The sequence below is a fragment of the Triturus cristatus genome, chromosome 3_1 (genome assembly GCF_964204655.1).
Source record: "Triturus cristatus chromosome 3_1, aTriCri1.1, whole genome shotgun sequence".
NCBI classification, from domain to species: Eukaryota; Metazoa; Chordata; class Amphibia; order Caudata; family Salamandridae; genus Triturus; species Triturus cristatus.
The window spans coordinates 632921740-632949309 of NC_140583.1; the positions used below are offsets into that span (position 1 = coordinate 632921740).

A 27570-nucleotide genomic window follows, 5' to 3' on the forward strand; every position below is an offset into this window, starting at 1 on the left:
CAGTTACAAGTAAAGTTACCTTGCACAACAGAACACACTATAAATAAATTGGTACAGCAAATGTAGTACCACCAACCTATATTTCTCATACGTTCATTCCTACATAATATTACTATATTTTATCATAATACAAGCACACACAATCCCACTCTATAAACTTTCCTCCACTTTACTCAACACCACTCCACGCTAAACTACTCAACTCCACTACACTCTATAATAATTTCCTCTACTCTATATTACGCCACTTCACTGTACCACACTACACTCTATAGGTCTACATTAACAAAATTCGAGCTAGGAATGTTGCATTAATATTTGCTAAGCCAAAAACTAAAACTTATACTAATGCGAGACCTATTGCATTGCAAATGCTTGTTTACATTGCTTCTGGCAACCCTGCCTGATGCACTGAAGTGATGACTGCTGGCAACCCTGCACTGATGTGACCACTGCCAGTCATCTTCCATAGAGTGTCCACCAATGTAATCCTGTCTGATGTGGTCATTATTAGAGCAATAATATTATTAGTACCTCAGGATGATTGTCACTGAGCACAAGTAGCTCCTTTTATCAAAAAGGCTGGAAACACCTGGTCTAGAGCAATGGTCACATGTTCCGATTTTTATTGTGATTCTAAGGGAAAGTTTGTGAAGAAGGTCCAAAGCTGTAAGAATATACAGGGCTCAAAAAATCCCAAAAATGTTACTAAACTGTTTAATAGACTAAACTTTTCCTCCATACATAATACAAATCTAGCCACATATAGAATACACATGACCGCTGACTTGCCTCAGTTCATTAAGCGCATTGTCATCAGTGCAGGGGCAGAAATGTTTCTGAACTCATGTTTAAAAACTGTCACTTTTAATAAATGGGAAACGTCTATTACAAATTAGGCATTACAACGCAATGCTTTTACAACACAGCTAATACAACGCAAATTCCATTACAACGCATGCCATTACAACGCATATACCTCACTGACCAGCACCTTCCCTGAGATAAGCACCTGGCAGTGTTAGAATAGTATTTTACGTTGTAATGGTACATGCATTGTAATGGCTTGCGTTGTAATAACATGTGTTGTAATGGAAGTTGTGTTGTAAAAACCACGTTGTAAATGTATGTCTTGTAATAGTTTACGTTGTAACGTCATACATCCTTAATAAATACATAACCAAAGCATGAAGTAGCAGCACACTCATTTGCAATAAGCAGATTTTACATTGAAATGCCCACAGAATTTCCCACCGACATGTGGTTTCAAAACTATATTGTATACATTGTCTGTAAATTGAGTTTCTGCAAATATGTCATCTGCACATCACCAAGTAATGTGTTGTGATTTGTTTTCCTCCTATGTAAATCTTTGTTTGCATCACACTTCTTAATTACAAAAAAAAGTTATATCAAAATTCCTGATATATTTTGAAATAACTGGACTATTCATTTACAGGCTGTTTAAATATTGTGTTAGATAAAAAAAATGACATTTTACAGCCTTTTGTTTCACAATTATTGTCAGATAACTCACTTGACAAAAAGCACTAACTATAATAAGAGAAAGAAATGTAAAAAACATTTTACAGGAACAGATAAGCAACAATTAGTACAAAGAGAAGCTGCCATTTGACCTCTATCTTTGAACAGACAGCACATGTGTCAAGACAGAAACAAGATTTAAAGGCCTCTTTATTGCTCATTCACTTTCTGAATGACCAGAACACCTGTTCCTTTCAGTTTAAATTAACTTGCCAGCAAGTCCAGTAAATGTTAAAAATAGCCCAACCTGATAAAATCTCACTTGACATTGCTAGTGGGAGTGGATTTTTCAAGGTCTGATATTTATATTTGTTCATATTGACAATGATATTAAAAGAAAACACATAGCTTAAAGGTGAGGGAATGCCTTTTGTATCTAGGGGAGGATGAGGAAGTGAGGACAGTTTAAGGAAGTGCATGCAAGAGGTACTGAAATGAGTGCTGTAGATAACTCGATTTTAGTTTGCACGTTTTAAGCCACACCTTAATTATATAGGTTATGCCTCTTGGAAAGGAGTCCTAGTTACACCTCTTAGCCCACTCCCCTGTTAAAGACCCCCACTTTAAGCCCTAAATAGGATCTTATAAATGTAGACATAATCTGGACGCACTGCCCAATACCTGAGGCACCAAACAAGCAAAAGGTAATGAGAGGATGCTTGCAATAAGTCTAACAACTGGCAATCGCTTGAGGTGGCTTTCCAAAACATTGTTCTTTTACCCACCATGCCACCCCAGATTAGACCCAGCCATATGTAAATCAGTCTTGGCCTTGCTCCAATAGGAACAGTCCAGCCTGAACTGCCAAGCAAGGTCCTCTCTGAACCAGAACACAAGCAACCCAGGACTGGTTTGGTTCAGGAGAGGACCTGGCCTGGCATTCTGGGCTGGACTGTTCCCATACGACCCTAAGTAAGTATCGGTGGCTGATGTTGATTCAAGCATTCCATCCATCACTTTTTTGTAAACAATACCTGAGGCACCTCTCATCACTTGCAGATCATGGACTGTGTGTTTAGTTCGGTTCATTTCACTCAGCTCTAAGAGGACACCTCTTCTTGGACCTGACTAGGCTTCTCTCAGCAGGTCAATGCCCCTGTGTAGGAAGCTCCTCTCGCCACTGGCAGAGCACAGCTCCTGCATTGGGGGTCCTCTCATCACTGGCAGGACACAGCTCCTGCATTGGGGGTCCTCTCATCACTGGCAGAGCACAGCCCCTGCATTGGGGGTCCTCTCATCACTGGCAGAGCACAGCCCCTGCATTGGGGGTCCTCTAGCCACTGGCAGAGCACAGCCCCTGCATTGGGGGTCCTCTCATCACTGGCAGAGCACAGCTCCTGCATTGGGGGTCCTCTCATCACTGGCAGAGCACAGCTCCTGCATTGGGGGTCCTCTCATCACTGGCAGAGCACAGCCCCTGCATTGGGGGTCCTCTCATCACTGGCAGGACACAGCTCCTACATTGGGGGTCCTCTCGTCACTGGCAGAGCACAGCACAGCACAGCCCCTGCATTGGGGGTCCTCTCATCACTGGCAGAGCACAGCCCCTGCATTGGGGGTCCTCTCATCACTGGCAGGACACAGCTCCTACATTGGGGGTCCTCTCGTCACTGGCAGAGCACAGCACAGCCCCTGCATTGGGGGTCCTCTCATCACTGGCAGAGCACAGCTCCTGCATTGGGGGTCCTCTCATCACTGGCAGAGCACAGCTCCTGCATTGGGGGTCCTCTCATCACTGGCAGAGCACAGCTCCTGCATTGGGGGTCCTCTCATCACTGGCAGAGCACAGCTCCTGCATTGGGGGTCCTCTCATCACTGGCAGAGCACAGCTCCTGCATTGGGGGCCCTCTCATCACTGGCAGAGCACAGCACAGCCCCTGCATTGGGGGTCCTCTCCTCACTGGCAGAGCACAGCCCCTGCATTGGGGGTCCTCTCCTCACTGGCAGAGCACAGCCCCTGCACAGGGAGCTCCAGTCTTTAATGGAAGGCTATAGCCCTTGCCACAGGGGGCTCTCTCTTCACTGGCAGGAAACAGGTCCCACACAGCTGTTATCTTCACCACAGGAAGCACGTACCTCCTCTCCTGCCCATGGGGAACGGGCTCCTCGGCACTGGCAGGGCACAGATCATGCACCACACACACATCCTTCCTAATCCAGACCGGGGGCGGATTAGAATAATACCTGACTCCCGGAAGAAATGGGCCTTACATTCCCTATTGCTAGGAAGGCACAGTTCATGGACAATTGGGGACCGGGGGCGAGGGAGACGGTGCTTGTGCTGGGAGGACACGGACCGCACACACCTGCAGCAGGGCGCTTACTGCAGGCAGGATACAGGCCCGTGAGGGTTTCGGCTTCCTTGCGCAGTTCTTCCAGGAACCCTCTGGTGGGGGTGGAGGGGTTAAGAGGGGCTTCTACGAGGCAGCACCGTCCCTTCAGAGAATGATCAAACCACGCCAGGCACGCAGCGTCAAAGGACATCTCGAGCAGCACGTTGCGATATATCAAGCAGTGGGACGTTTGTGGCTCATTTCCCGCGTTTATATTGCGCCGTCGTGAGGAATCTTCCATTACCATCTGCCAGGTTGGAGCAGGCCTGTTGTATCACGCAGAGCAGGGCGCACGACCCACCCCGATGCCAAGGCGGCACCGATGATTAGAGCAGCGTGCCCCTTATCTATAGCATGGCAGCACCACTGCGAAATGAGCAGCCCTGCAGCAAAAGCTGCACATTTTTATATCAGGAGGTATTGTTCGTAAATTATGAGACACTAAAAGGTCTTTAGCCTATCGAGAAGCAGCTGTCGCAATGCCCACATTGGACAGGGAACTCGCACTCTCTGCAGAGCCCAAACTACGGCACATGCTAGCCACACAACTAATATCAAGCAAAGAGATACGACACGCAGCAGAAGCGCTGTGGCCTAGGGCCAGGATCACACCGTGCTGCAGCAGATCTGTGGGACATGCAGAAGGCAGCAGAACACGCCACGTCCATAGCCGCCAAGGTTTCAGATTGCTATGTTTGACATTTTCATAATTTCAGTGTAATTATGAGTGACATTTCAACAACTATGAGTGACACTTTCTCGCGAGAAAAATCAAGCAAAGAGGACAAGGGAAACATACAAATATCAGAAATTACACTCATTTGAGCAACGAGAAAGCGTAAGAACATCTTAAAACTGGTGCAAAGCACCAGAAACGGAAGGGTAACGGTCTGCTGATTTGGGGACGCGACAGTCAACCCACCGCAGACAGCACGGCACTGGGCAACCTCAGACGAGTGTAGCATAGCTGCCAAGTTTTCAGATTCCTTATATGTGACATTTTCATGGTTTCAGTGTAATTATGAGTGACATTCTACTACTAAATGCGCGATACTGAGTGACACCTTCTCACAAGTAAAACGAAGGAATTGAGTCCAAGTAAAGAGCTAAAGTGTCATGTGTGTGAACATCTGATCGCTACCCTTCACATGCATTTCTACCTTGGAAACACTCATATAAGACTGGGGATCATAAATGTGCAAGCATGTTAAATTTATGAAGTTGGAAGTGACATCTACGGAATGTAAACATTCTCCTCTTTTTAATCAGGATTGAAATTTTGTGTGTTAGGTGTCCAGTTTCTATGTACATAAATCACACGTTTTTTTAATTTTTATTTTTTTAGAGTTTTATATAAAGCGCGAACTAGACCCGAAACATCGGGTATCAGAGCGCTTTACATGAGCACCAGTTTCGTTACAGAAGGACACATTCATTTTTGTTAGGCACAGGGAGATTAAGTGATTTGCCCAGAATTACAGGATGTTGAGCAACGTTGCCGAGACTCGAACTCGGTTGCCCAGCTTCGAGGTCGACCGCTCTTGCCCTAAGGCTACATCCTCTCCTCTCACATGTGAAAAGGGTTTTTGAACATTGTAGCAACCTGCCATCCTTTTTTCTGCTTAATATGGCCCACTCCAGAAATCAGAATGAACTAGCATATTAATCCGCTGCGCTACTTTATTAGCGAAAACTGCCACTAAACTAAATGGTGATCTCGGCCACAAAAAACATTATTCACTAGAACTAGCTTAACATTTTTATTGTTGCTTGAAAACTTCTGGACAACAAGGAATTCATCCCCACTGTCAGGTGGTTTTAAACCCATGTTATTTATACAAAAGTACAAGTTCCACAAGTAACACAAAAACGATCTCTGTGAGAAAAACTCACAGGTATCACCCAACCTCATAAACTAGAGTTTGCGAATATGCAGCATGGCTCATTGTACACAGTACACATTCTGACTTTCCAGCAGGGATTAACCCTTTGTGTTAGTAAATCATCGCGAGCCAACTACCAGTACACGAAAACTTCGACAGTACCATAAACATTTATATCGATGTAGCAGGATTAAATGGTTAAATTGTTTTACACTTACCAAGTGTGTCTCTGAGTCATTGGGGTTGCAGGTTGCAGGGGCGGCTCCTCCATGTGGGCGGAGGAGCGTCGCCATACTGCTTTCTCGAAATGCGAGAAGCAGTAACATAAAATGGTATAAATACAATTTTATGTTACTGCTTCTCGCACTGGGAGAAAGCAGAAGCGTTTGGATGGGGGCAGGCGGGCCTGCAACAGAGCAGGGGAGGAGTGGCTAGCCCAATGTTGCGGCCTCGACTGTTTGGTCGGCCCTCTGGGGCCGACCAAACCAGTCATGCACTCTCTGCCATTTCCTCCATGTAGGCTGCATGCAGCCTACATGGAGAAAATGGCCTCCCCATAGGCGCCTGACTGACAGCCCTCCCCACCAATCACAATGCTGCCATTGCAGCGTTGTGATTGGCTAAGGAGAGGGGAGGGAGGCTGCCTGCTTCCTGCGAGGCGCAGAGACGAAGTGGGACTGGATCGGCCCGACTAAGGTAAGCTTTTTTTTAATAATAAAATTAAACCTTCCCCCACAACTTCCTCCCCGTGCCCCCCCCTCCCCCACCCGCGATGAATGCCGGCCGCGACTGGCAGGTGGTAAAATAAAGACTAGCTGCTGCCGATGGCTGGGTTGCTAAGTGTCTGTTCCAGAATGCAGAGCAATATCAAACATTCACCCCAGTACAGAGATCTGGGCCTAAAGCCATCGTTTTTTGCTCACCATGCCATTCCAGTTTGGATGGATAGATTTAGGCCCAGATCTCTGTACTGGGGTGAATTTATGACATTGTTCTGCTTTCTGTCCATCAAATCTTCTTTTTGCATTTGTCACCCCGAGTGGAACTGGTATGCCCAGACGTGGGTCCCGTGCTTTCCATGCCACTGGAGTCAAGCTATCCTGGCTGATATGGGGTGAAACCCCGAAACCGGTACTAGAATGCTTGTTTCCAGTCCAGGGAGGACCAGGTCTGGCAGTTCGGGCTGGACTGTTCCCATTGGGTACAGGGTCAAGACTGATTTTCATATGGCTGGGTCCAAACTGGAAAGGCATGGGGAGCAAAATAACGATGGATTTAGGCCCAGATCTCTGTACTGGGGTGAATGTATGACATTGTTCTGCATTCTGTCCATCAATTGTTTCTTTTGCATTTGTCACCCCGAGTGGAACTGTTATGCTCAGACATGGGTCCCGTGCTCTCCATGCCACTGGAGTCAAGCTATCCTGGCTGAAGAGGGGTGAAACCCCGAAACCGGTCCTAGGATGCTTGTTTCCAGTCCAGGGAGGACCTGGCCTGGCAGTTCGGGCTGGACTGTTCCCATTGGGTGCAGGGTCAAGACTGATTTGCATATGGCTGGGTCGAAACTGGAATGGCATGGGGAGCAAAAAAACGATGGATTTAGGCCCAGATCTCTGTACTGGTGTGAATGTATGACATTGTTCTGCATTCTGTCCATCAATTGTTCTTTTTGCATGTGTCTTTCAAAGACAGTCAGCACAGAGTAGCTGCCCTCAGACTCATGCCGGCCGTGATCGAACGCAAGCCTCGAGATGGCCACTACACAGGATGGGAAGCAGCACGTCTAGGCCAGGAGGTCGGTTCTTTCCCACTGTCAAGCACTTTTTAAAAATGGTTAATTTAGGGTCTTGTATGTAAGAGTGTGCATTAAAGAGCGGGTTAACATGGCAGTAATAATGTTGTTGGGAGTTCTCGAGAAGCACAGTCCAGGCAGCCTTTTTCAGTTACCTGGGCTCCGCACTAACTGCTCACTTTTTTGGTATACTATGTGTGGCTGCAGTGGTAGGTTTCGCAGTGCTGCCCAATGTCTAGCTCCACCATCCCCCGACAGGCCACAGGGGTCGGAGTAACCAAGACTCTTAAGGTCGGCTACTGGATGGAATTTTCTCAATTCATCTCTGCGCTTCTAAAGATTATTTTGATTTTAGAGAAACTTTCAGAAGGCACATTCAATCAACTAGCCAAGCAGTTTACTCACGAGGCAAAATGTTACCAGTACCTGAGGGCCTTCTTTGTTTAATCAGGTCATGATATTTTAGAACGCAAGTGGCGGCTCCTGGAGAACAAAGCCCCACGTTTCCCACGGAGTCCCCCTCTCACCAATTTAATTTGCAGTGGAGCGGCAGGGGGTCAAATTAACTGCAGCTATTGGGGTAGCTGAGCCACATGGTCAGTGACGGAGGAGGTAGCGGCGGGCAGCAATGTGAGCAGGCAATGCTGCTGGCGCCCGACTATAATGATTAATTTTCTGCAACACCTGCCTCCCGCAAATTAATTCCGGCAGCAGGACATGACGTCCGGTCGGTCTCCACAGCGCTACATTGTAGCATTAAGCGCTGCAGTCTCAGCAGAGCGAGCACCAAACCTGCGGAGCTGAACGCGCACACCATGGGGCATGCTGTCAACTGCCACTCCACAGTTTTATTTAGGCAGCGCTAAACTGCTTGTCTGGAAAGCTGAGGGGCTATGCAAAATGCGTGACTTCGCATTTCAGTGCGGTGATGCAGATCATCACACTGAAATGCGTTAGTCTAACGCCTGATGAGTGGTACTTGGCAATACTGGCTCCACCATCCCCTGACAGGCCACAGGGATCGGAGAAACCAAGACTCCTAAGGTCGGCTACTGGATGGAATTTTCTCAATTCAGCTCTGGGCTTCTAAAGATTATTTTGATTTTAGAGAAACTTTCAGAAGGCACATTCAATCAACCAGCTAGGCAATTTACTCACAAAGCGAAGTGCTACCAGTACTTGAGGGCCTTCTTTGTTTGATCAGGTTATGATATTGCAGAGAGTAAGTGGTGGCTCCTGGAGAACAGAGCCCCACGTTTCCCACGGAGTCCTTCAATCACCAATTTAATTCGCTGCAGAGCGTCCAGAAGTCAAATTAACTGCAGCTACTGGGGCAGCTGAGCCACATGGTCGGTGATGGAGGAGGTGGCGGCCGGCGATGTGAGCAGGCAGCACTGCTGTCACCCATCTGCCATGATTGATTTGCTGCAACACCTGCTTCCCACAAGTTAATTCCAGCAGCAGGACGTGACGTCAGGTCGGTCTCCGCGGCGCTACATTGTAGCATTAAGCACTGCAGTCTCAGCAGAGCGAGCCCCAAGCTTGTAGAGCAGAGCGCACACACCATGGTGCACGCTGCCAGCTGCCACTCCACCGTTTTATTTAGGCAACGCTAAACTGCTAGTCTTGACATCTGAGGCGCTATGCAGAATACATGACTTCATATTTCAGTGTAGTGATGTGGATCACCACACTGAAAGGCGTTAGTCTAACGCCTGATGAGTGGTACTTGGCAGGACTGCAATTCCTTCATGGCACAGGACACACGGTGCACAGCAAAGTCAATCAATCACTCAATCAGGGGGCTTATAAAGCGCGTTACTCACCCGTGAGGGTCTCAAGGTGCTGGGGGGGAGGTGTGCAGCTCCGGTTCAGTCGAAGAGCCAGGTCTTGAGGTTCTTCCTGAAGGTGTGGAGCGTGGGGGAGCGTCTGATGTTCACTGGGAGCTCGTTCCATGATTTGGTTGCGACGTAGGAGAAAGCTCTTCCTCCTGCTCTGGCTCTGCGGATGCGGGGGATCTCTGCGAGGGCGATGTCTGCGAAGCGAAGGTTCCTCTTGGGTATGTGGAAGGAGACTCTCTCGTTGAGGTATTTGGGTCCGATGTTGTGGAGGGATTTGTAGGCATGGGTGAGCAGTTTGAAGGTGACTCTCTTCTCGACGGGGAGCCAGTGGAGGGTACGCAGGTGTTAGGTCATGTGTTTGTGCCGCGGGGTTCCGAGGACGAGTCTGGCTGCAGCGTTCTGGATGGTCTGTAGCCTGTGTAGGAGATTTCTGTTGATTCCGGCGTAGAGGGTGTTGCCGTAGTCCAATCTGCTGGCAATGAGTGCGTGGTTCACGGTTTTTCTGCATTGTGGGGGTATCCATTTGAAGGTCTTGCAGAGGATCTGAATACAGTTGAAGCTGGTGGAGGCGATGGAGTTGATCTGGCGGGTCATGGTGAGGGAGGAGTCGAGGATGATGCCGAGGATCCGTGCGTGGTCTGTCGGGGTGGGTGGACTCCTGAGGGCAGAGGGCCACCAGGTGTTGTCCCAGGCGGTGGTGGAGGGTCCGAGGATGAGGACCGTGGTCTTCTCTGAGTTGAGCTTCAGGCAGCTGCTTTTCATCCAGGCAGCCATGTCTCTCATTCCATCCTGGAAACAGAGTCTGGTGTCTTTGGGGTTCTTCAAGGGGCGGAGGATGAGCTGGGTATCGTCGGCGTAAGACACTATGCTGAGCCCGTGTTTTCTGACGATGGCGGCGAGGGGGGCCATGTAGATGTTATCGACTTTAATGACCATCTTCATATATCAAAGCAACCAATGACACCGAGCCTGCACAGTTAGGTTCCGACTACACCTCAGTCTAGGCAACTTCAGATTTCCCCTGGATCGCTGCAAAGACAGCCCTACACTCTGCCTGAATCTCAGTCCGGCCCCCATTAGACTTCACCCTCAACGTAGCCTTGACACCCTTGGACTTCCACTCAGACTACTGTCAAGACTCCGCCTGCACTTCAGCCCTGGCACTCATAAAAGCCACCAGCACCACAGCTTTGACACCAATATACTGCCTACTTCTCTAATCTGACAACTTTAGTCTAGCTGTCAGTCCTGAAAGCATTACCCTCCACCTTAACTCTATAGTCCTTAGATTCCACTTGCATTTCAGTCCTGCCACCCTTAGACTCGGCCTCCACCTAAGTCCTGCCACTGACCTCACCACACCTCAGCTTTGACACATTTAGACTGCCTCTACCTCAGTCCTGAAAACACTATACTTCACCCGGACCGCAGCCCCAACACTGATTACTGGACCGCAGCCCGGAAAAACCGGCGGCGGATTCTGCAGTTGGACAGAGGAGCATCGCACCCCCTGCTGAGGGTGCAGAAAAAGTAAAAAATAAAATATGATAAAATGACTTAATTACCATTAACATTATATTTTTCCTCTGCCAGCCCAAGCTGATTGTGAGGGCGGGGCAGGGCCATCGTTGCTGATTGGCAGCAGGGAGGGGTGACGGCTGACTGCAGTAGTTTAAAGTGTGCATATCACTATGGCCAGCTGTCTTGCGACGGCCTACCTGAAATGTAATCTTAAAACCTGTCCAACCTGAGCTGTCTTAGTCAGCTGGGTGGAGAGCATAACAGGCCACTAGTGCCTGCAGAAGTGCTGAGACAGCCCACTTCAACCAATCCTGGTGCCTCTCTCATGCTGGTTAACAGCATGAGTGCAGCGCCTGGACTGGTTAGGGGAGTAGGTTATGGTGCTGGACAACTGGAGAAGAACCCAGGACCGTAGGAGGTGCAGCCAGGTTAGTGTATTTTTACTTTTACTTTAAACATGTAAACTGTAACTAAATCACAAGCATGCATTACATTAACTGTTAGACCGGGCATCTTTTGGCATGGTTTCCCCAGTTGTTTTGCTTCTGACTGCCTGTTTTTGACTATGAGCTGAACTTTGTTTTTCTTGGTTTTAGGACTCTGGGCACTTTTCTACTGCTGCCCAGTGCTAAACTGCATGTGCTCTGTGTCCAAAATGTAATGGCATTTGGTTTCTCCATGATTTGCATATTTATTTTACTACTAAGTCCCTAGTATAGTGCACTACATGTGCTCAGGGCCTGTAAATCAAATGCAACTAGTAGGCTTGCAGCACTGATTGTGCCACCCATATGGGTAGCCCTTCAAACCTGTCTCAGGCCAGCCACTGCAGAGCATGTGGGTGCAGTATTAAACTGCCATTTCGACCTGGAAAGTTGCCACGCCCCAAATCTTCCCTTTTAGTAAATGTAAGGCACCCCTAAAGTATCCCCTAGGTAGCCCCATGGGCAGGGTGCAGTGTATTTAAAAGGTAGGACATGTGCTTTTAGGTTTTATATGTCCTGGTAGGTAGTGCAAAACCGCTAAATTCGTTTTTCGCTACAGCAAGGCATATCTCTCCCATTGGTTAGCATTGGGGTTGCCTTGCAACACTATACAGGAGTATCTTCCAATTGGGAGCGGATAGAAAATTGGAGTTTGTAGTCTGTGGACTCATAATTTAAAGACGCATCTTTTAGTGAAGTTGGTTTTTAAAATACTGGTCTGAAAATGCTACTTTTAAAAAAAGTTGGCATTTTCTTACTTCAACCATTCTTTGCCTTAACCTGTCCCTAGAGTCCATGTCTGGATTGGATGACAGCTGTGAGATTCGCACACAAAGGAAGCTGAGGTGTGCCCTGCATATCCTGATGTCACATCACCAGGCTGATGAGCCTTCCTGAGATAGAGTAGAGGGAGGAGCTGACGCTTGCACCTGAATAGGGCTGTGCCTGTCCCCACACAAAGAGCTGTATACCTCCATGTACTGGGTCTGAAGCCAGGGCCGGGAAGGGAAGGGTCTTGTGCACTACAAAGACCTTTCTTTGAAATCTCCCTACTTCAAAGGCTGAAATGAGTATAAGTATTGGATCTCTGACACCATATACTCAGAACACTTCTGGACTGAGGGTATTCTGCCAGGAAGAAGAACTGTTGTGCTGCCAGGAGAGACTGCCACTTTGTTGCTTGCTTTACTGTGTTGGCCTGCTGCCTGCTGCTTTTGTTCATGGGAGTAAGAGGACTGGACTTTGTTCTCTGCATTCTGTTGTCTAAAGTTTCTCCAAGAGCTTGACTTGCGCTTGCCCCCTGTTGAAAGTCTCAGGGCCATCAAAGACTTCACCGACAGCACCTGGGTTCCTCTGCTGTGAGCCCTACTCTGCCAAGTTGGGCCAAATCCTGTTTCTGGGCCCCTGGAAGTGATTTTCTGTGCTAAAAAGAAACCAACACATCGACTTTGAGCGTCACTTCAGGGCCAGCGCTGCTCTTTACTTCCACACGGCACTGCCTGCACCGAAGCTGTGGAACCCGCTCAACATAACGACCACGACTTACAATGCAAGCTCCGATGCTACTGCAGTGCCTCCAAAGAACTGCCACTGTATGAGTATAGAGTACCACATCATTGAAGTCTGTGACGCCGGACTCCGCCACAGCACCTGTGGGCTCGTGGTGTGACATAGACACCGCAAAATCAATGCCTCACGGCTAGACCCTCCACGCTTCATCGACACCCACAGAACCGACTCCTCGCCGTAAACACCGTATCACCTCCCCAGCACCTCGCAACGTCTCAGCCGTCAGCAGCTGGTATTCAGAATTCAGAATTATCAGTCCAGCGCAAATATGTTCCCTGTTGTAATAAATAGCCACATGTGAATCACATTGTGTCAATGTGGTGAACTACACTTACAAGAGAGTTAGTCAATAACCTATAACACACATCAAAAGTAACCCCCGTCATCTCCTATATGTACTGCATTAACCAGTCTACATCTCTTCATGCCCATCACAGCATACATGCCCAATTATCATAGTGACAAAACCTAAAGCTCCCGCTGTGCAACACCTTATCATGCTTCAGTGTTGGCAGATCCTTTGGTTTCTCTATTTGGGTTGTTTACCCCACATATATATAAGACCATATGGACAAATAATAATGTATATCACCTTCTTACTATTACAATTTGAACAATCACTCAGTTCAATTTTCACCTCGACGAACTCAATTGTTTTCGTTTCATACGTGAACCAACACGCTTGGAACCGCATCTAAAGTGACCTCTAATAGATGGTAATCCCCATGCCTCTGTTCCAGTCTCCGGTTGATGACGTTCCCTATGTGCCTGTACAACATGATTTTTGTATGCTAACATAGGGTAGGTATTGATTTAAACCTGTGTGTATTTAGTACAACAGGGAACACTGTTGAGACTGGTTGAGACCTCAACAAATGCAAGATAGATTCAGTTGAGCGGTATGTGTTTAATCAGTTAGATGTAAATCTGACGTATGTAATGGGCCTATGAGGTTAATAGATGTTTCCACAATTCATTTTCCTAGGTGCTTTGTCAGATGGATATTTATTATTTTGTCCGGAGGAGACCCACCATGAATAATTTGTGGGTTGAAACGTCAACATTGACATGAGAATCTTTTAATACCAAATAACTCCTAATTCTGGATCAGTATTCATGATTGCCTGATAATTCTGAATTATGGATACCCACGATGTATAAATGAATCATATTTGAATTGTTTCACCATTGCACTTATGAGCCCTATGCCATCTGCACTTTATGTTTTTTTTTAATTTTCTAGCACCTTGTGTAAAGAACAATAAACATGTGATTTTTCTAGATGGTCATTACTGAAATGTACTTTAACCTCATGGGTTATCGTGATTGAGTCCAACGGAACCCCTTGTTCTATGTTATGGAACATATTTACAGCAGCAGTGTGAACAATGTGAACAAGAACTGTTTTTTCCTCTTCTATTCAGTTTTTTCCAATGAATAGTGACAGACAGAAATTAGATGTTTATGGGAACATGTTTCTGCAAACTACAGGTCATTGTAGGAAACATACCATCTCTCTGCATGTTTTACACATTTTGAGCTACAGCATTTGTTAAATATGACATACATTAGGCTGCTTCTAATTTCTTTTTATAGCAACAAATTATTCAATTATATTTGGAGTGTTTAACTTTGCACTACAGATTCTACTTTTAGTCTTCATGTCTACAACCATACTCTCTTTCGTATGAAAAAAAAACAGGACACCAAGGATTTAAGTAGCAAAGGTGATTGCTTTGGAGTTCTGTGACATGATAAAGGAACTCTACCTTCGGCCTCATTCCTTTATATGGTCCCGGAACTCCTCTGTGATTGCAATATCCTTATAATGTAGGGCAATGGGTACTTTATTCCATTTGTGTTATATTGTGTCTGCAACTAGCTTTTTCATACAACCTCCTATAGAGTGAGTTCTTGACAGTTCAATCATGGCTACTGCTAGAGTCAGTTTATGCAATTTAGGGATTGAACCAGCATGCTGGTCAGAAAAGAGACCATGCAGAATCACTTCTGAAGCTGCTAAATGCACCCTAAAACCCAGTGGTTCTGGGTAAAGGCTATATATCTGCCTAAACAGCTTGCTTGAGGTTTCCCCCTGGACCTAGACTATCCTAACAAGCATCTTCTGGCAGCTCACCTTACTATGTCACATGATTTTGACTTAGATCCTCACTTTGGTTGGTATTGTTGTAGAGCTTGCTATCAATCTTTACAGCCTCTTCGGATATTACACAACTGTCTGTACATCACACCTGGGGGCTCCAGCCCCATCCATTATCATTCTGTGTGTAAACTCTACCAAGGCGCCCAAAGCTTGGTGGCAGTGGCTGGCCTTCACACATAGCACCGCTGTGTTTCATTGTACATTGGGAAAAGGAACACACTGCTCCCAGTATTTCTTTGATTCCCTTGTCAAAAGAGAAAATACTGTTTTTTTTCCCAAATTAAAAATAAGCAGAAAGAACAGTCCAACTCCTCCTCTCTATGAGATAACGACTGTTTGCATTTGGAGGGGTACCAGCCAACAGGGAGCATCAGGAAAATTCCTGACAAGATGAAGTCCTGAAAAACTTCCAGGGCTAATGAATTTTACAAGAGAGTTATGATATATAACTGAGACTGCCCTGCTCTCCTGAAGTTTGAGAGGCACAAAACTGTTGAAATCTCTTCTTCCTTACAGGACAAGCCAAACCTGCTGACCCTTTATGGGTCTGTTTCACTGATTCTCAAACCCACCTGCTGTTCCAGTGTCCGGGGGCAGATGAAGGTGACCAGGTCCACGGAGAAGTATCCCAGCACTCCACGAGATCTGCAGGCTTCTCCGATTCTCAAGCAGACGTCCCTCAGAATGGAGGGATCCACTGAAGACTGTGGCACAGAGGTGCCCAGGGACTGGAGGGAGCTGCGGCCGTGAACCTGATCTCCAGACGACACCAGCAGCACCTGCCCCGAGGGCTCGATCAGCATGTCCACGGTCAGGTTTGTGATGCTGTCTGCCGGAGGAAAAGCTTCGATCACACCTCCTAAAAGAAAGGAAGGTCTCATTGTGGAACAGTAATGCAAGGCATGCTGGGTCTGTATACAATGATAATGATACGGCAACTGGAATTGGAGTGTGCGGTCATGGAATCATCGGGGAGAAGACAGATTTTGAACTTCTGGAATGGCTAAGGGCAAGGGGCAAGGTTCCTGGGTCGGTCATACAGCATATCCTCAGGGCAGGGGGCTGCCAGTGGACTCCAATCCACCTTCCTGGTGTGCAATGGGTTCGCCTTGGAGAACTACTCGTGTTTGGGGAGCATGAAAGGATGGCTCAGGGAAAAGACCTATGCTCACTGCCTCAAATAGCCTGGGCAAGGGAAAGAAGGCAACAGCCAGCTACGAATTGTGAAATGGTTTTCTCTGTTTAAGTGGTGGCCAGAAACGGAACAGGAGTGTAAACGGAAATACTACGAAACAGACTTCCTGGTGGGTAGCCATATTATAGAAAAGATCGTCTCATATATGCAGGTGCCGCAACAAGTGCGCTATGTAGACCTGGTGGGCTTTTTCTGGCTGGTGGTCATGTACATATGTATATACCAAATCGTTTGCGTCTCAGACAGCACAATATGCATAAAAAACAGAACACACCAAAATTTATAATTTTCTGGAATATACGGTCTTCATTTCACTGTACCCTGAAATAAAAAAACTACTTTAGCTAAGATGTTGCCCTGGTTCACATTTTAAATATGGGAAATTGAAGGAATTCCAGGATGACAATGAGATCCCTGCCGACCCTAACCAAAGCATGTGGGTCCGAGCGTCCCATCCTCACCTTGACTCAGAAAGGCGTGCAAAAACCTCTCCCAGGTGGGGAACAGCTTCTTGCTGACAGGGTGGGCGTGCTGGGCCAGTACCTCCGGTAACTCCTGTGCAATTCGAGTCAACGTTGCCTCCTACCAAAATAAAGCACTGCGGATCAGACTGCATGCATAGTATCTGTAAATGTGCAGTTTTTAATACATCTTTATTTTAGCAAGAGAGTATACATAGCAGCTAACTGTGCAATTTGTTTTTCTATTGTCATTGAGTGGTTCTACTGACATAATAAATCACAAAGACTAAAATCCAGAAGGTATAGTATTATCACCAAAACCTGAAGGTGGCAAGATCTAGAACCTCAATACACGTTACCTGTTATTCTCTTTTTATATTACATGCTTATTCTAAGGCAAATGGCATGAACAATTATCTGGTAAAGAAGGGAAACCTATAGAATTATGCAGTTTAAGAAAGTTGGGTTTTTAGTAAAAAAAACGAAGTTTTGGTTAGTTTCGAAAAACGTATTCTGGCTGTAAATGCCGGATTTATTTTTAACCGCTCTCTGCGAGATTAAGCTAACAATATGCCATCGTTGCATTGATTTATGAGGAGGGTTCAGAAAGGTGTGTAATAGTAAAGCTTAACAGAGTGCTTTAGGGCTATAATGATCTAAATGCACAGTCATGCTTAGAGACTCATTAGCCACAGGGAACGTATTCAGACTGAGGCTAGGCCTCCCAAGGAATTGTGTCTTATCTATGATATATCAAATCTCTGTGAAATACGACTTTGAAACCACGGAAGCTTTTGCGCAATAAAAGAAGCCAAATATATAAATATATATCTAGATGGTAACTTCCTGCTGTCCTTATCCTGCATTTATTTTTTTACTTTTACCCCAGAAAGTTCTGTTTGCCTTGTTAGGTCAAACATTAGCCAAAACGGTTTGATTTAGTAAAGATATATCAACAAACACGGTCCTTTGCGGGGGGAGCACCTTCCAGCTGGTGCTCGTGGCGAGTCAGGGCCACCTCTCGCCACTCTCGCCGGTTATTTTTCAACAAACAGCATTAACACGGCACTCTCCTTGGTACAAGTAAATTTTGTTTTTATTGAGACCTCCTTCTCTTCCACCAACGCGTTTCGGACACGGCGCATTTATAAGAAATTGTCTAGGTCCTCACTCATGTTAAGCCCAGCAGGGATCTTAGTATTAAGCTCCAGAATGGACCTCGAGTCTAACTGCCTCAGTAGTTTTTCTCTATTGCCACCCCGTCTAGGTGGCGGTACGCAATCCACCACAAAGTATTTGAAGTGGTGTAGGTTGTTGTCGTGGACTTCTTTAAAGTGTCACGCAACTGGGTGCGTGGGGTCACTGTTGAATATCGCCCTAAGATGTTGAAGTATGTGGAGATGTACCTGCAGCTTGGTGCTTCCCACGTACCTGAGACAACACTTGCATTCCAAGACGTAAACTGCATATTCAGTTCTACACGTCAATCTATGCTTGATGATTATTGGTGAAGTGGAAAATCGCGCCATGACCTGACTCACATTCATGCTGAATTTGCACGCCCTGCAGCTACTGCACTTAAAGAACCCTTGATATTGGATAACCAGTTAGTTTGCATGGTGATCTCGGGACAGCTTTTGACAAGTGCTTCATGCATAGAGAAAGCTCTGCTGTATGTGATATCTGGGCGTGGAGCTACCATTGGTCCCAGGGTGAGATCTGACTTGATGATCCCCCGGTGTCTGTTAATGATTGCCCTTATCGCTCGCTCTTCAGTGTTGTGTGTCATGATCAGGTGGGTACTGACAATGCCCTTGGTGGATGCATCGGCCTGTGCGTCCGTGATATATATATATATATATATATATCCAACTATCTCCACACCTTCACACGGCGAGGACTTCACAGCACCATGAAGAGTAGACTCAACAGGTAGTTTTACCTTTTTAAAAAGAGTGTTTATTCAGCACACCATAGTGCAAAACAAAAGTATGGACGGTCTACGTGTTTCGGCTCTCCGTCTTCTATACACATTGCCTAGTGGCAGTCACCACTAGGTAGTTATAGTTAGGATTGCTTTTCCATAGGAAAAGCACTTTTTGTGTTGCTAATAATCTTGGCACCGTTTGATGAATCTTGGCTAGTTTATGCATGGATAATCTTGGGGGTGATCTGTCAATCGGAGGCCGAGAAAAAAGGAGGGGTCCCAAAACGCAAAATCTCCATGCGTTTTCCACAGACTTCTTTAGGAGGGACTACCGCAAAAACTACTGAACGGAATTACATCAAATTTGGTAGGAAGCTAGATCTTGGTCCACAGATTGTGCTTTTTTCTGATTTGGTGTAAATTCGTTTAGTAGTTTTTGAGAAATTTAGGGTAACAAATAATTGTATATCTGGACGGTTGGGCCCGCGAGAGGCTCAAGAGACTAAGAGGGAGCACCAATTAGAATTTACTTCCCTTGGGCCATCTCGGTCCCGCAGGAGTCAGACTCCAGTGGGAGCGAGAGCTCTGATTGGCTGCCAGGAACATGAGAAAAAAGTTGCAAGCAGCTATACAGGACTCAGGAACTTAGTCCTCTGCCCTGAAGTAAAAAAAAAATAGTATAAGGGGGCAGGGTAGGGATACCCTGACCCCATAACCTCCATTGGGGTGAGGGCCCAGATAGACCCCCTCTCCTCGGGACCAAACAAAACAAATCTGCAAAAACTGCTGTGATCCCTCAGGACTCTGGTGGAATCAGGAAAACAAAATGGCGACTGGACCGCATCCATAAATTATAAGTCCTAGGGAACCCACCCCCAACGCTGTATTCAGTATGTGGAGGGGGGGGCCGCGTGTCCCCCCATCCCTGAGCCATTAAAGGTCCCGACCCTCCCAGAGTCGAAATTTGCATTTAAGGGAAGGGGAGCCACATAGCCCCCCTACCGAAGCCTGTAGTGACCTTGGGGAATCCACCTCCAGGGCCGAATGTAGTGTATATGAGGAGGAGGGAGGCACCTGTTCCCACTCCCCAAGCCTCTAAAGGTCCCGGGGACCCCACCACCAGGACAAATTTACTTAAAATGGAGAGGAGGACGCACAGTCCCGCCCCGACCCATTATAGGGCCCCTAGGAGCCCACACATAGGGCTGATTACTTTAAGACGGGGGCCATACAGGCACCCTCCCTGAGCCATTAATGGCCCCGGGGACCTCATCTCCCAGGGCCGGCTCACATGCTCTGTCCTGGGAAGCCCATCCCGGGACATGGCAGCTTCCCTGCCTGCACCGGTGCAGGCGAGGAAACCTGTGTTTGATCTCGCTTGGCGGGAGCATGTTCCAAACTCACGCCAAGTGGGAGCAACCACCAAGTCCGCTTCCAGCGGGCAGGAGCTTTAATAATGCACCAGCACGCTAAGAGCAGACTTTTGATATGTTTCCCTGCCTGCACTGACGCAGGCAGGGAAATAGATGAAAATATTGCTCCTGCATTGAGGTAGCAATGCCGGCTCCTGTGGCATGTTGGGAGGTTGCTGGGGCCCGAGGACCTTGGGGCTCCCCCCAACAACTCTATGGTGGGTGCCCTGGATTTTAAATGCTCAGGGAGGGGCACTGCACGGCCCGACCCCTTATGAAAAAAAAGGCCCTGGGGGATGGGGTCCACCTGGCCTATTGAGGCTCGGGGAACAGGGCCACGTGGCCCCCCTCCCCTTTGAAAAAAGGTCCTGCGGAATGGGGTCCCCAGGGTTTAATAAGCAGTGCTAACTAGAACGTGTGCCCCCACCAAGCACTGCATATGGCCTCACATATTACATCCCCATTAACAAGTTCTATGGCATCATTTATGGCATCACTAATGACATCTAAAATTACATCATTGATGACATCACTGATGACATCATCTAAGCTTTTTTTTTACACATTACTCCATAAACGGGTATAGCATCAGAGCTATGAAAGTGCATACTAGCTCAGAATAATATGAAGCATCATTACCGCTATCATACATTCAACTCCCACAGGTAAAGCAAGTTTGTGTTCTGTGCAACATTGACCCTATACCACACACTTTATGGGTAGCCGAGTTCATGTTGGCTATTAACCACAGATGAAAGGGTAACCTATCCTCCACACGGTGTTCAATCTGTATACAACTGTTCAGGGAAACCACGTTCCTCTAGATACTGAAGCCATGTTGTATAACTAATGCCATAATACGGACAGTCTGTTTGTGTACCAAACCCCTGATAATCACTGAACCTACATTAAGAAACTAAGTGGATATAAGTAGAAATGTAGGTACTGTTAACACTGTTTACTCTATGGAGAGAGTTTATTTACTCGGTATCACACAGTTTGCAGACAGTCAAACTCTCATGAGAAATGCACCACAGAGTATTAAAAAGTATCTACATAAGAACAGTTTACATTCTATGCAAAACTTGTCCAAAGATCAACTATTTACTTAAAATAAGCAAGGTCTGAAGGCGCTAAATATCATACTACCTGCAGCCTTCATACTTTTGTGAAAACTCTGCAGATTGTCCATCGTCTGAAGCAAAACAAGCACATGTACATAGGTTAGTACCTGGTGCACACTGTATTCTATGTTAACTGGAAACTGCCATGCTGAGACGATTCCGTCTCCTAACTCAAGGCTGTTTACAATACATAGAAGCTTTGCCCTGTTGGAAACTTTTTGTGCAGTAACAAAACACTTGTGTGAAACATAATGAACACAAGTTGTCAACTGTCACCTGCACACAGAGTTATTCTTCAATACAAAGATTTATAGCATGTTCAATACCTCTACACGCTTATGAAGCATAAGAAGCCTATTGCATTTTGTAAACACTTACACCCATTAGCTGGACACAGGCTGTACAAAATTAACTAGAAAAGTAATATAGTAGCTACCCGCCACTATGTAAACTACTCATTGGATGATGTCATCGGTGATGTTCTATGACATTATTTATGACATGTCACAAGTGATGTATTATGTGAGATCATAAGCAGTGCATGGCGGGGACGCAAGTTGTAGTTAGCTCTGCTGACCTTAACTGGTACATTTCTGTGTTTTTTTAAGTTCAAAACATTAATGTTGTCACTGACATATTCACCTAACTATAATTGGTGGGTTGCTGTGTTCAGCATACAGCATGGGACAATGGGTCAGTTCACTTCAGCCACTGATTAACTTCACTGTGAGTGATGCATTCTGCTCTTGCACAATGTGCACTTACATAGAAAAAAGTAGTCTCCTTAAGGGCCACGGACTGCTCGCCCAAGTTGTGGTTCATACGAAACAAACATGTTTTTGTAATAAAGTTTTACAAAACAAAAACAATTGGCAAAATCAAAAGCTTGGCAGTCAACACCAGAGCTATTGGCTTTGCCAATGCTTGCTTACCCTTCGGCCTCTGACCCTCACAGACTTCCCATGTGCCATTTCTAGCGCTCACCAGTAGATCTGTAGGCTGCTGCAGGCTGGAATCAGGTACCAAAAGTACCTCCTCTTTTCCCCTCGAAGAAGTAATCACACTCAAATGGTTATGGCGACAAAGTTTGGTTGGTGGTATTCTTTTAGAACTTTGGGGTACAGCCTTTTTAGTGTACCACGAAGTGAACCTTATCTACCTCCTGTGTAAAATCCAAGTACTCACAGTAAGAAAATAAGTTACTTACCAGTAACTGTAGTTCTCCAGTACTGGTAAGTAACTTAGTCTTTAAGGAACTGTTTGATTATTCTGGAGGACTATAATGAGGGTGACCTGGGTGATAGTCTGACTCGAGAAATGGCCACCAGGTGTACTCTGATGGATGCATGAGCTAAACCTGAACGTTCCAATTGCAATAGGTATGGTAATATCTGTTCAGGTGAGAAGGACAGGGGATGTATCCACTCCTGTTGACACCATAAACAAAATCTCTTCCATTTGTAAGAATACGTTTTGTTAGTACTGTTCGCTCTGGCCCTGGAAAGTATCTCCCTACAATCAGGAGGGATTTTCAGATGGGCGAATTCAATGTGCTCAGGAGCCAGGCCGATAAGTGAAGAGACTCGGGAATCGGCTGCAGGATTTGGCCCTTGCTTATCGTGAGAAGATAAGGTGAGACTTTCAATCAGAATCAAGATTTCTCCGACAGCAGGAGGAGTTCTGTAAACCAATGTTGGGAAGGCCACATTGGGACTATAAGTATCATTCTGTAAGGTTCGATCTTCATCTCCATGAGAACATTTGGAATCAGGGGATTGGGCGGAAAGGCATAAGCAAAGATTCTGGACCTTGCCATTGAAAATGTATTACCCCATGATTCCGGACGGTGATGCCAGCTTGCAAAGAATCGGCATTTGGTGTTCTGTGGGTTCGCAAGGAGGTCGAGATTAGGTTTTCGCCACTCTGAGAATATGTGTTTGACCGTTCCCTGATCCAGTTCCCACTTGTGGCAAGATGACCTCAGTTCGCTGAGAGAGCCCCCTATCTCGTTTTGTTTTCCTGGGACATGCTGCGCTCGTAGATGCACTCCATTTCAGATGGCCCAATTTCAGATGGCTTGTGACTCTCAAGAGGAGAAGAGATCTCGCACCTCCCAGTTTGTTTATGTAGAGCATCGTTGTTGTAATGTCTGTTTGTATGAGAACCTCCAGGGTCTTTATCTTGGGTAGGAAAGCCTGTAAGGCCAGATGTCCTGCCTTGAACTCGAGCAGATTGATGTGAAAATGCTGATGAGGCCTCTGCCATTTGTCACTGACCTGTAGGTCTTGAAGGTATGCTCTCCATCCCTCCAAGAAAGCAACAGTGGTAATGACCAATGAAGAGAGTTGAGCTAAGAATGAAAGGCGGCCTGAGAGGTGTCTGCTTAGTCCACTAAGAAAGGGAGTAACTTTGATGAGATCATCGAATAAACCTGTCGCTTGTACCATTGGAGGTCTAGTTCTTCCTGGAGAGATCGCATCCTTAGCCGGGAGAACGGAACAAGACAAATGCATGATGACATTATCCCTAATAATTACTTGTAGAGGCGTGCTGAAAGATACTTTTTTTCTGAATGGACTTTGCTGATGTTATTAACTTTACTCGTCTTTCTGATGTGGGCCAGGCTTTGTTGGATATGGTTTCTAGTGTTGCTCACAAAAAAGTTATATTCCTTGACGGTTGTGGGCTTGACGTTTTCCAATTCAGAGTGAGACCAGGCTCGTTGAACAGGGCTATGCAAGAGTTTGTTGATTTTTGTGCTGCTTGACTGGAATGCACTTTGACGAGCCAGTCGTCTACGTATGGGAACATCTGGTGTTTTTGGTTCATTAGGAAGGCTGCTGCCGGAACCAGACACTTTGTAAATATCCTGGGGGTTGACCAAAAAGAGGAACCCTGAACTGGCAGTGGCTGTCTGCCGGCCACTGTGAACCTTAGAAAACTCCTGTGGGAAGGATGGATGGAGATGTGGAAAAATGCATCCTGCAGGTTGACAGTTGACATAAAATCTCTGTGGCTTACACGTAGAAGAGTATCTGGTAATGTTACCAAGCGGAATGATTGTTTTTTTGAGATATGTGTTGAGATCTCTGAGGTCGAGGATAAGTAGCCATTCCTTCCACTGTTTGTGATTCAGGAAGAATCTGGAACAGAATCCCTTTCCTCGTTGCGAATTAGGGACCCTCTCTATTGCTCCCGTCCGAAGAATGGTCTTGACCTCCAATTTGAGCAGTTGTAGAGGCTTGGGAATGGAGGTGTGCGGTGGGTTTAATGGTGGGTTTTGAACAAATTCTAGGGTGAGGGCCAAATTGATCAAGGTCTAGGATCCATTGGTCCAATGTTATCTCTTGCCAATGTAGGATGAACTGGGATATTCTTCCTCCTAGTCTGAATGGTGGGCTGGAGCCTGTGAAAGGTCATTGGCGACGACCAGAGTCCTTTCCCTGATGTTTTGCTCTTTCTCTAGGTGCAGGCCTCTTGTAGGCAGCTTGAGGTGGTTGTCTCTAGGAAAATTGTGGATGAAACTGCTGGGAGGTAGCCTCTTCCTCTGGCCCCACAAAAGGGCATCTTATTGAACAATAGAGTCTCTTAGTGATTGAGCCATCTCTGTGCCAGCTTTTATTACCTCTGGGGCTCCATCGACATGCTTGCTGAACAAGGCCTCTCCATCAAAAGGGGAAATCTAAAATGTTATTTTGTACTTCAGGCCTAAGGAAGGTAGCTCTGAGCCAGCCTTGCCTTCTGAGCACAGGAGAAACTGCAAGTTGCCTAAATGCAGTGGTGGTGATATCCATGGCACAATCTATGATCTCTGCTAATGTGCACTCCACCTCTTGCAAGATTTTTTTGGTTCCACTTTTGCCTCTTTCTGAAGTTAATCTATATATGGGGTTTTGTCAGCTCATAGCTGCTGATAATATCTTCCCAAAACGGCCAGAGAATTTGAGGCCCTAAATGTCAGCCCTGACACTGATGAGAAACGTTTGACTATGAGATCGGAGTGGAGGGTTTCTTTGATCTTCGTTGGGATGCCTGCGTAATTACTAAGTACGGCTTTGGATGGTCAGTTAGACAAACCGGAGCATCCTCCAGAGCTTTATATTTCTTGTTGAGGCGTGGAGGAACCGCCGTGACTGTAGCCCACTTTTTGATTACTTTTAAGCCCTCTTCCCAAATATAGCTGACAATAGGCATGGACCTTACGCTTTTCTGGAAAGGATCCTTAAAATCATATAAAAAACAGTCTATCTGCTTGGTGTGCATGGGGAGTGTGAATCTTTTAGCGGCTATAAATTATGAAATCCCAATACCATCCGGTGGTGAGTCCAATGGGGTGGGTGACAGAGATGATGGCGTGGGGATGAGGAAGTCATCCCATTACATGTGGGCGTCACGGAGCTCCTCTTCCTCTCTTCATCATTAGAAGAATCTGGATAATGGAGCACGGCACACAGCTGTCTGTGGTGTATGCATTACTGATATAGGCAATGACATAGGTCTTTGTGCTGGAGTGAATGGTTGAGCAGCAGGTGATCTGGTAGGCATGGATGCCTGTGGCCTGTAGTAGATGGAAATCGCTTTCTATAATTTGAAAGTAAGAACTGAAAGTCAGAAACCAGAGAGCCTGGTAGACAAACCATCTTCTGGAATGGATGCTGATACTGGTCATGGTAAGAATAATAATGCTGTTGATATTCCTCATCATAGTCCTCCTCTTCCTCTTGGCATTTAACATGCAATGCCTAGGGCTGCATGCGACCACAAAAGGCCCATCATGATCTGAGTCTTCTTCCTCCATGAGATGAGCAGGAATTAGAGGTGTCACCTTGCTTGGGGAGGTGTGTTCTGGGGTTAAAACTTGTTTTTTTAATGTTTTGCTATTTTTTCTCTTGTCGATGGTGTCGCTAACATCTTATCCACCATCAGCTGTGTAGTAGTCATCAGTAGGGTTATCGGCGTCCATGGAGGAGCCGTCGACAATGTCATTGACGATGAGATCAGGGAAATCTTCAGTATCGAAGGTCTAGTCATAGATGCCATCGACTGCAATGTCGTCGAAAAGGAGGAGGTGGTGGACAACGTAGTGATTGTAGCTGTCGTCGTTGTCGCTGATGCTGCCATACATGTTTTCGTCATCGACGGCACCAACGACGATTTTCTAATTGATGATAGAGTGCTCGTCGACGATCCGTTGGCAGGCGGAGCTGAGGAAGGCTTTTTGATTGAGTGACTGACCTTAGGCGGTGGAGTAGCCGGCTCAGAGGATAACCCTTTAGCCTTTCCTAAGGCAGCAGAAGGTTCTTTTCTGTCCATTTTTTTAAGAAGAATACTTAGATTTGTGAGGAGATTTTGAAGGACTGCGGCCTTTGGAATACCCATTACTAGTCATTTTTGTAGGCTTTTCCAGGCTGCTCAGAGGAGGATCTGGAATGGGGTGATCTCTCCCTCTTATGGGATCTTCTGGAGGACGAAGAGATCTATCAGAGTCCGAAACTGGCTTTTTTCTTGTTATGAGCTTTTGAAGCCAGATAAGCAACCTTTCTCCTCTATCCTTCAAAAATGTGTTTGAAAAGGTATAACATACCTTACAGTCCTTGGCAGAATTATCTGGGTAGAGGCAGTCTTGGTACAGGTCTTCAGAGTGTATTGTCTTTTTACCGCAGGTATAGCAGGCTCTGAAGAGACTTCTTCTCCTTGTCTGACATGCTGGTTAAATGAAATCAGATTGCTATAGAGTAGATCACTGTGAGTAGAAGGTAAATATTTCAACAGCACCAGAGTAATGGAACTATTCTCTAAAAGGTATCCAAGTAGGAAAAAACTGAGCAGAGCTCAGTGGAGACTCCCTAGCACAAGGTGCGGTAGAAAATCTGAGGGACTGGAGCTTCTCTCAGGAGTGTTCTAAAGGGCAAAGCAGCCTGATTGGCTGAAGTATACGTTTGGTCTCTTTTTTAAATAGACTATGATAGATTGCAAAATTGAAGGGCCTAGTGCCTTTGTGCTCTATCGTTAACATTGTATTATTACATGGTACCGGGGACTCACATCTCGACGACAGGGAATGGTTGTAGCATGTGAATCTATGAAAATTCCAAAACTGGAGAAACCAGGCTTTTGTTCCTTTCAGCTCAAGTCTGTGAAAGATGCCTGATGAATAATATATGTGACCCTTGCTAACAAAGAATGTGCTTGCAGTTGGAGTACCTCATCTCTGGAGGGTCAACTCTTTTCCTACATGAAAAGTGCTGGGAATAGCCAATCTCTGATGAACTCTAAGCAGCATTAAAGGTAAGATAACATGTTTACCCTACCGACACA

General features: G+C 46.1%; 1 protein-coding gene across 1 annotated transcript in view; it reads right to left on the reverse strand.

Annotated features, from left to right (window-relative positions):
- Positions 1–27570, reverse strand: part of IQCH (IQ motif containing H) — an 846786-nt gene that overhangs the window by 105699 nt on the left and 713517 nt on the right. The window contains exons 15-16 of the mRNA XM_085644600.1: positions 16790–16910; positions 15706–15992 (exon numbers count right to left, since the gene is read on the reverse strand). Coding sequence (XP_085500726.1) covers positions 15706–15992; positions 16790–16910 — 408 coding nt within the window. The remainder of the gene's footprint in view (positions 1–15705; positions 15993–16789; positions 16911–27570) is intronic.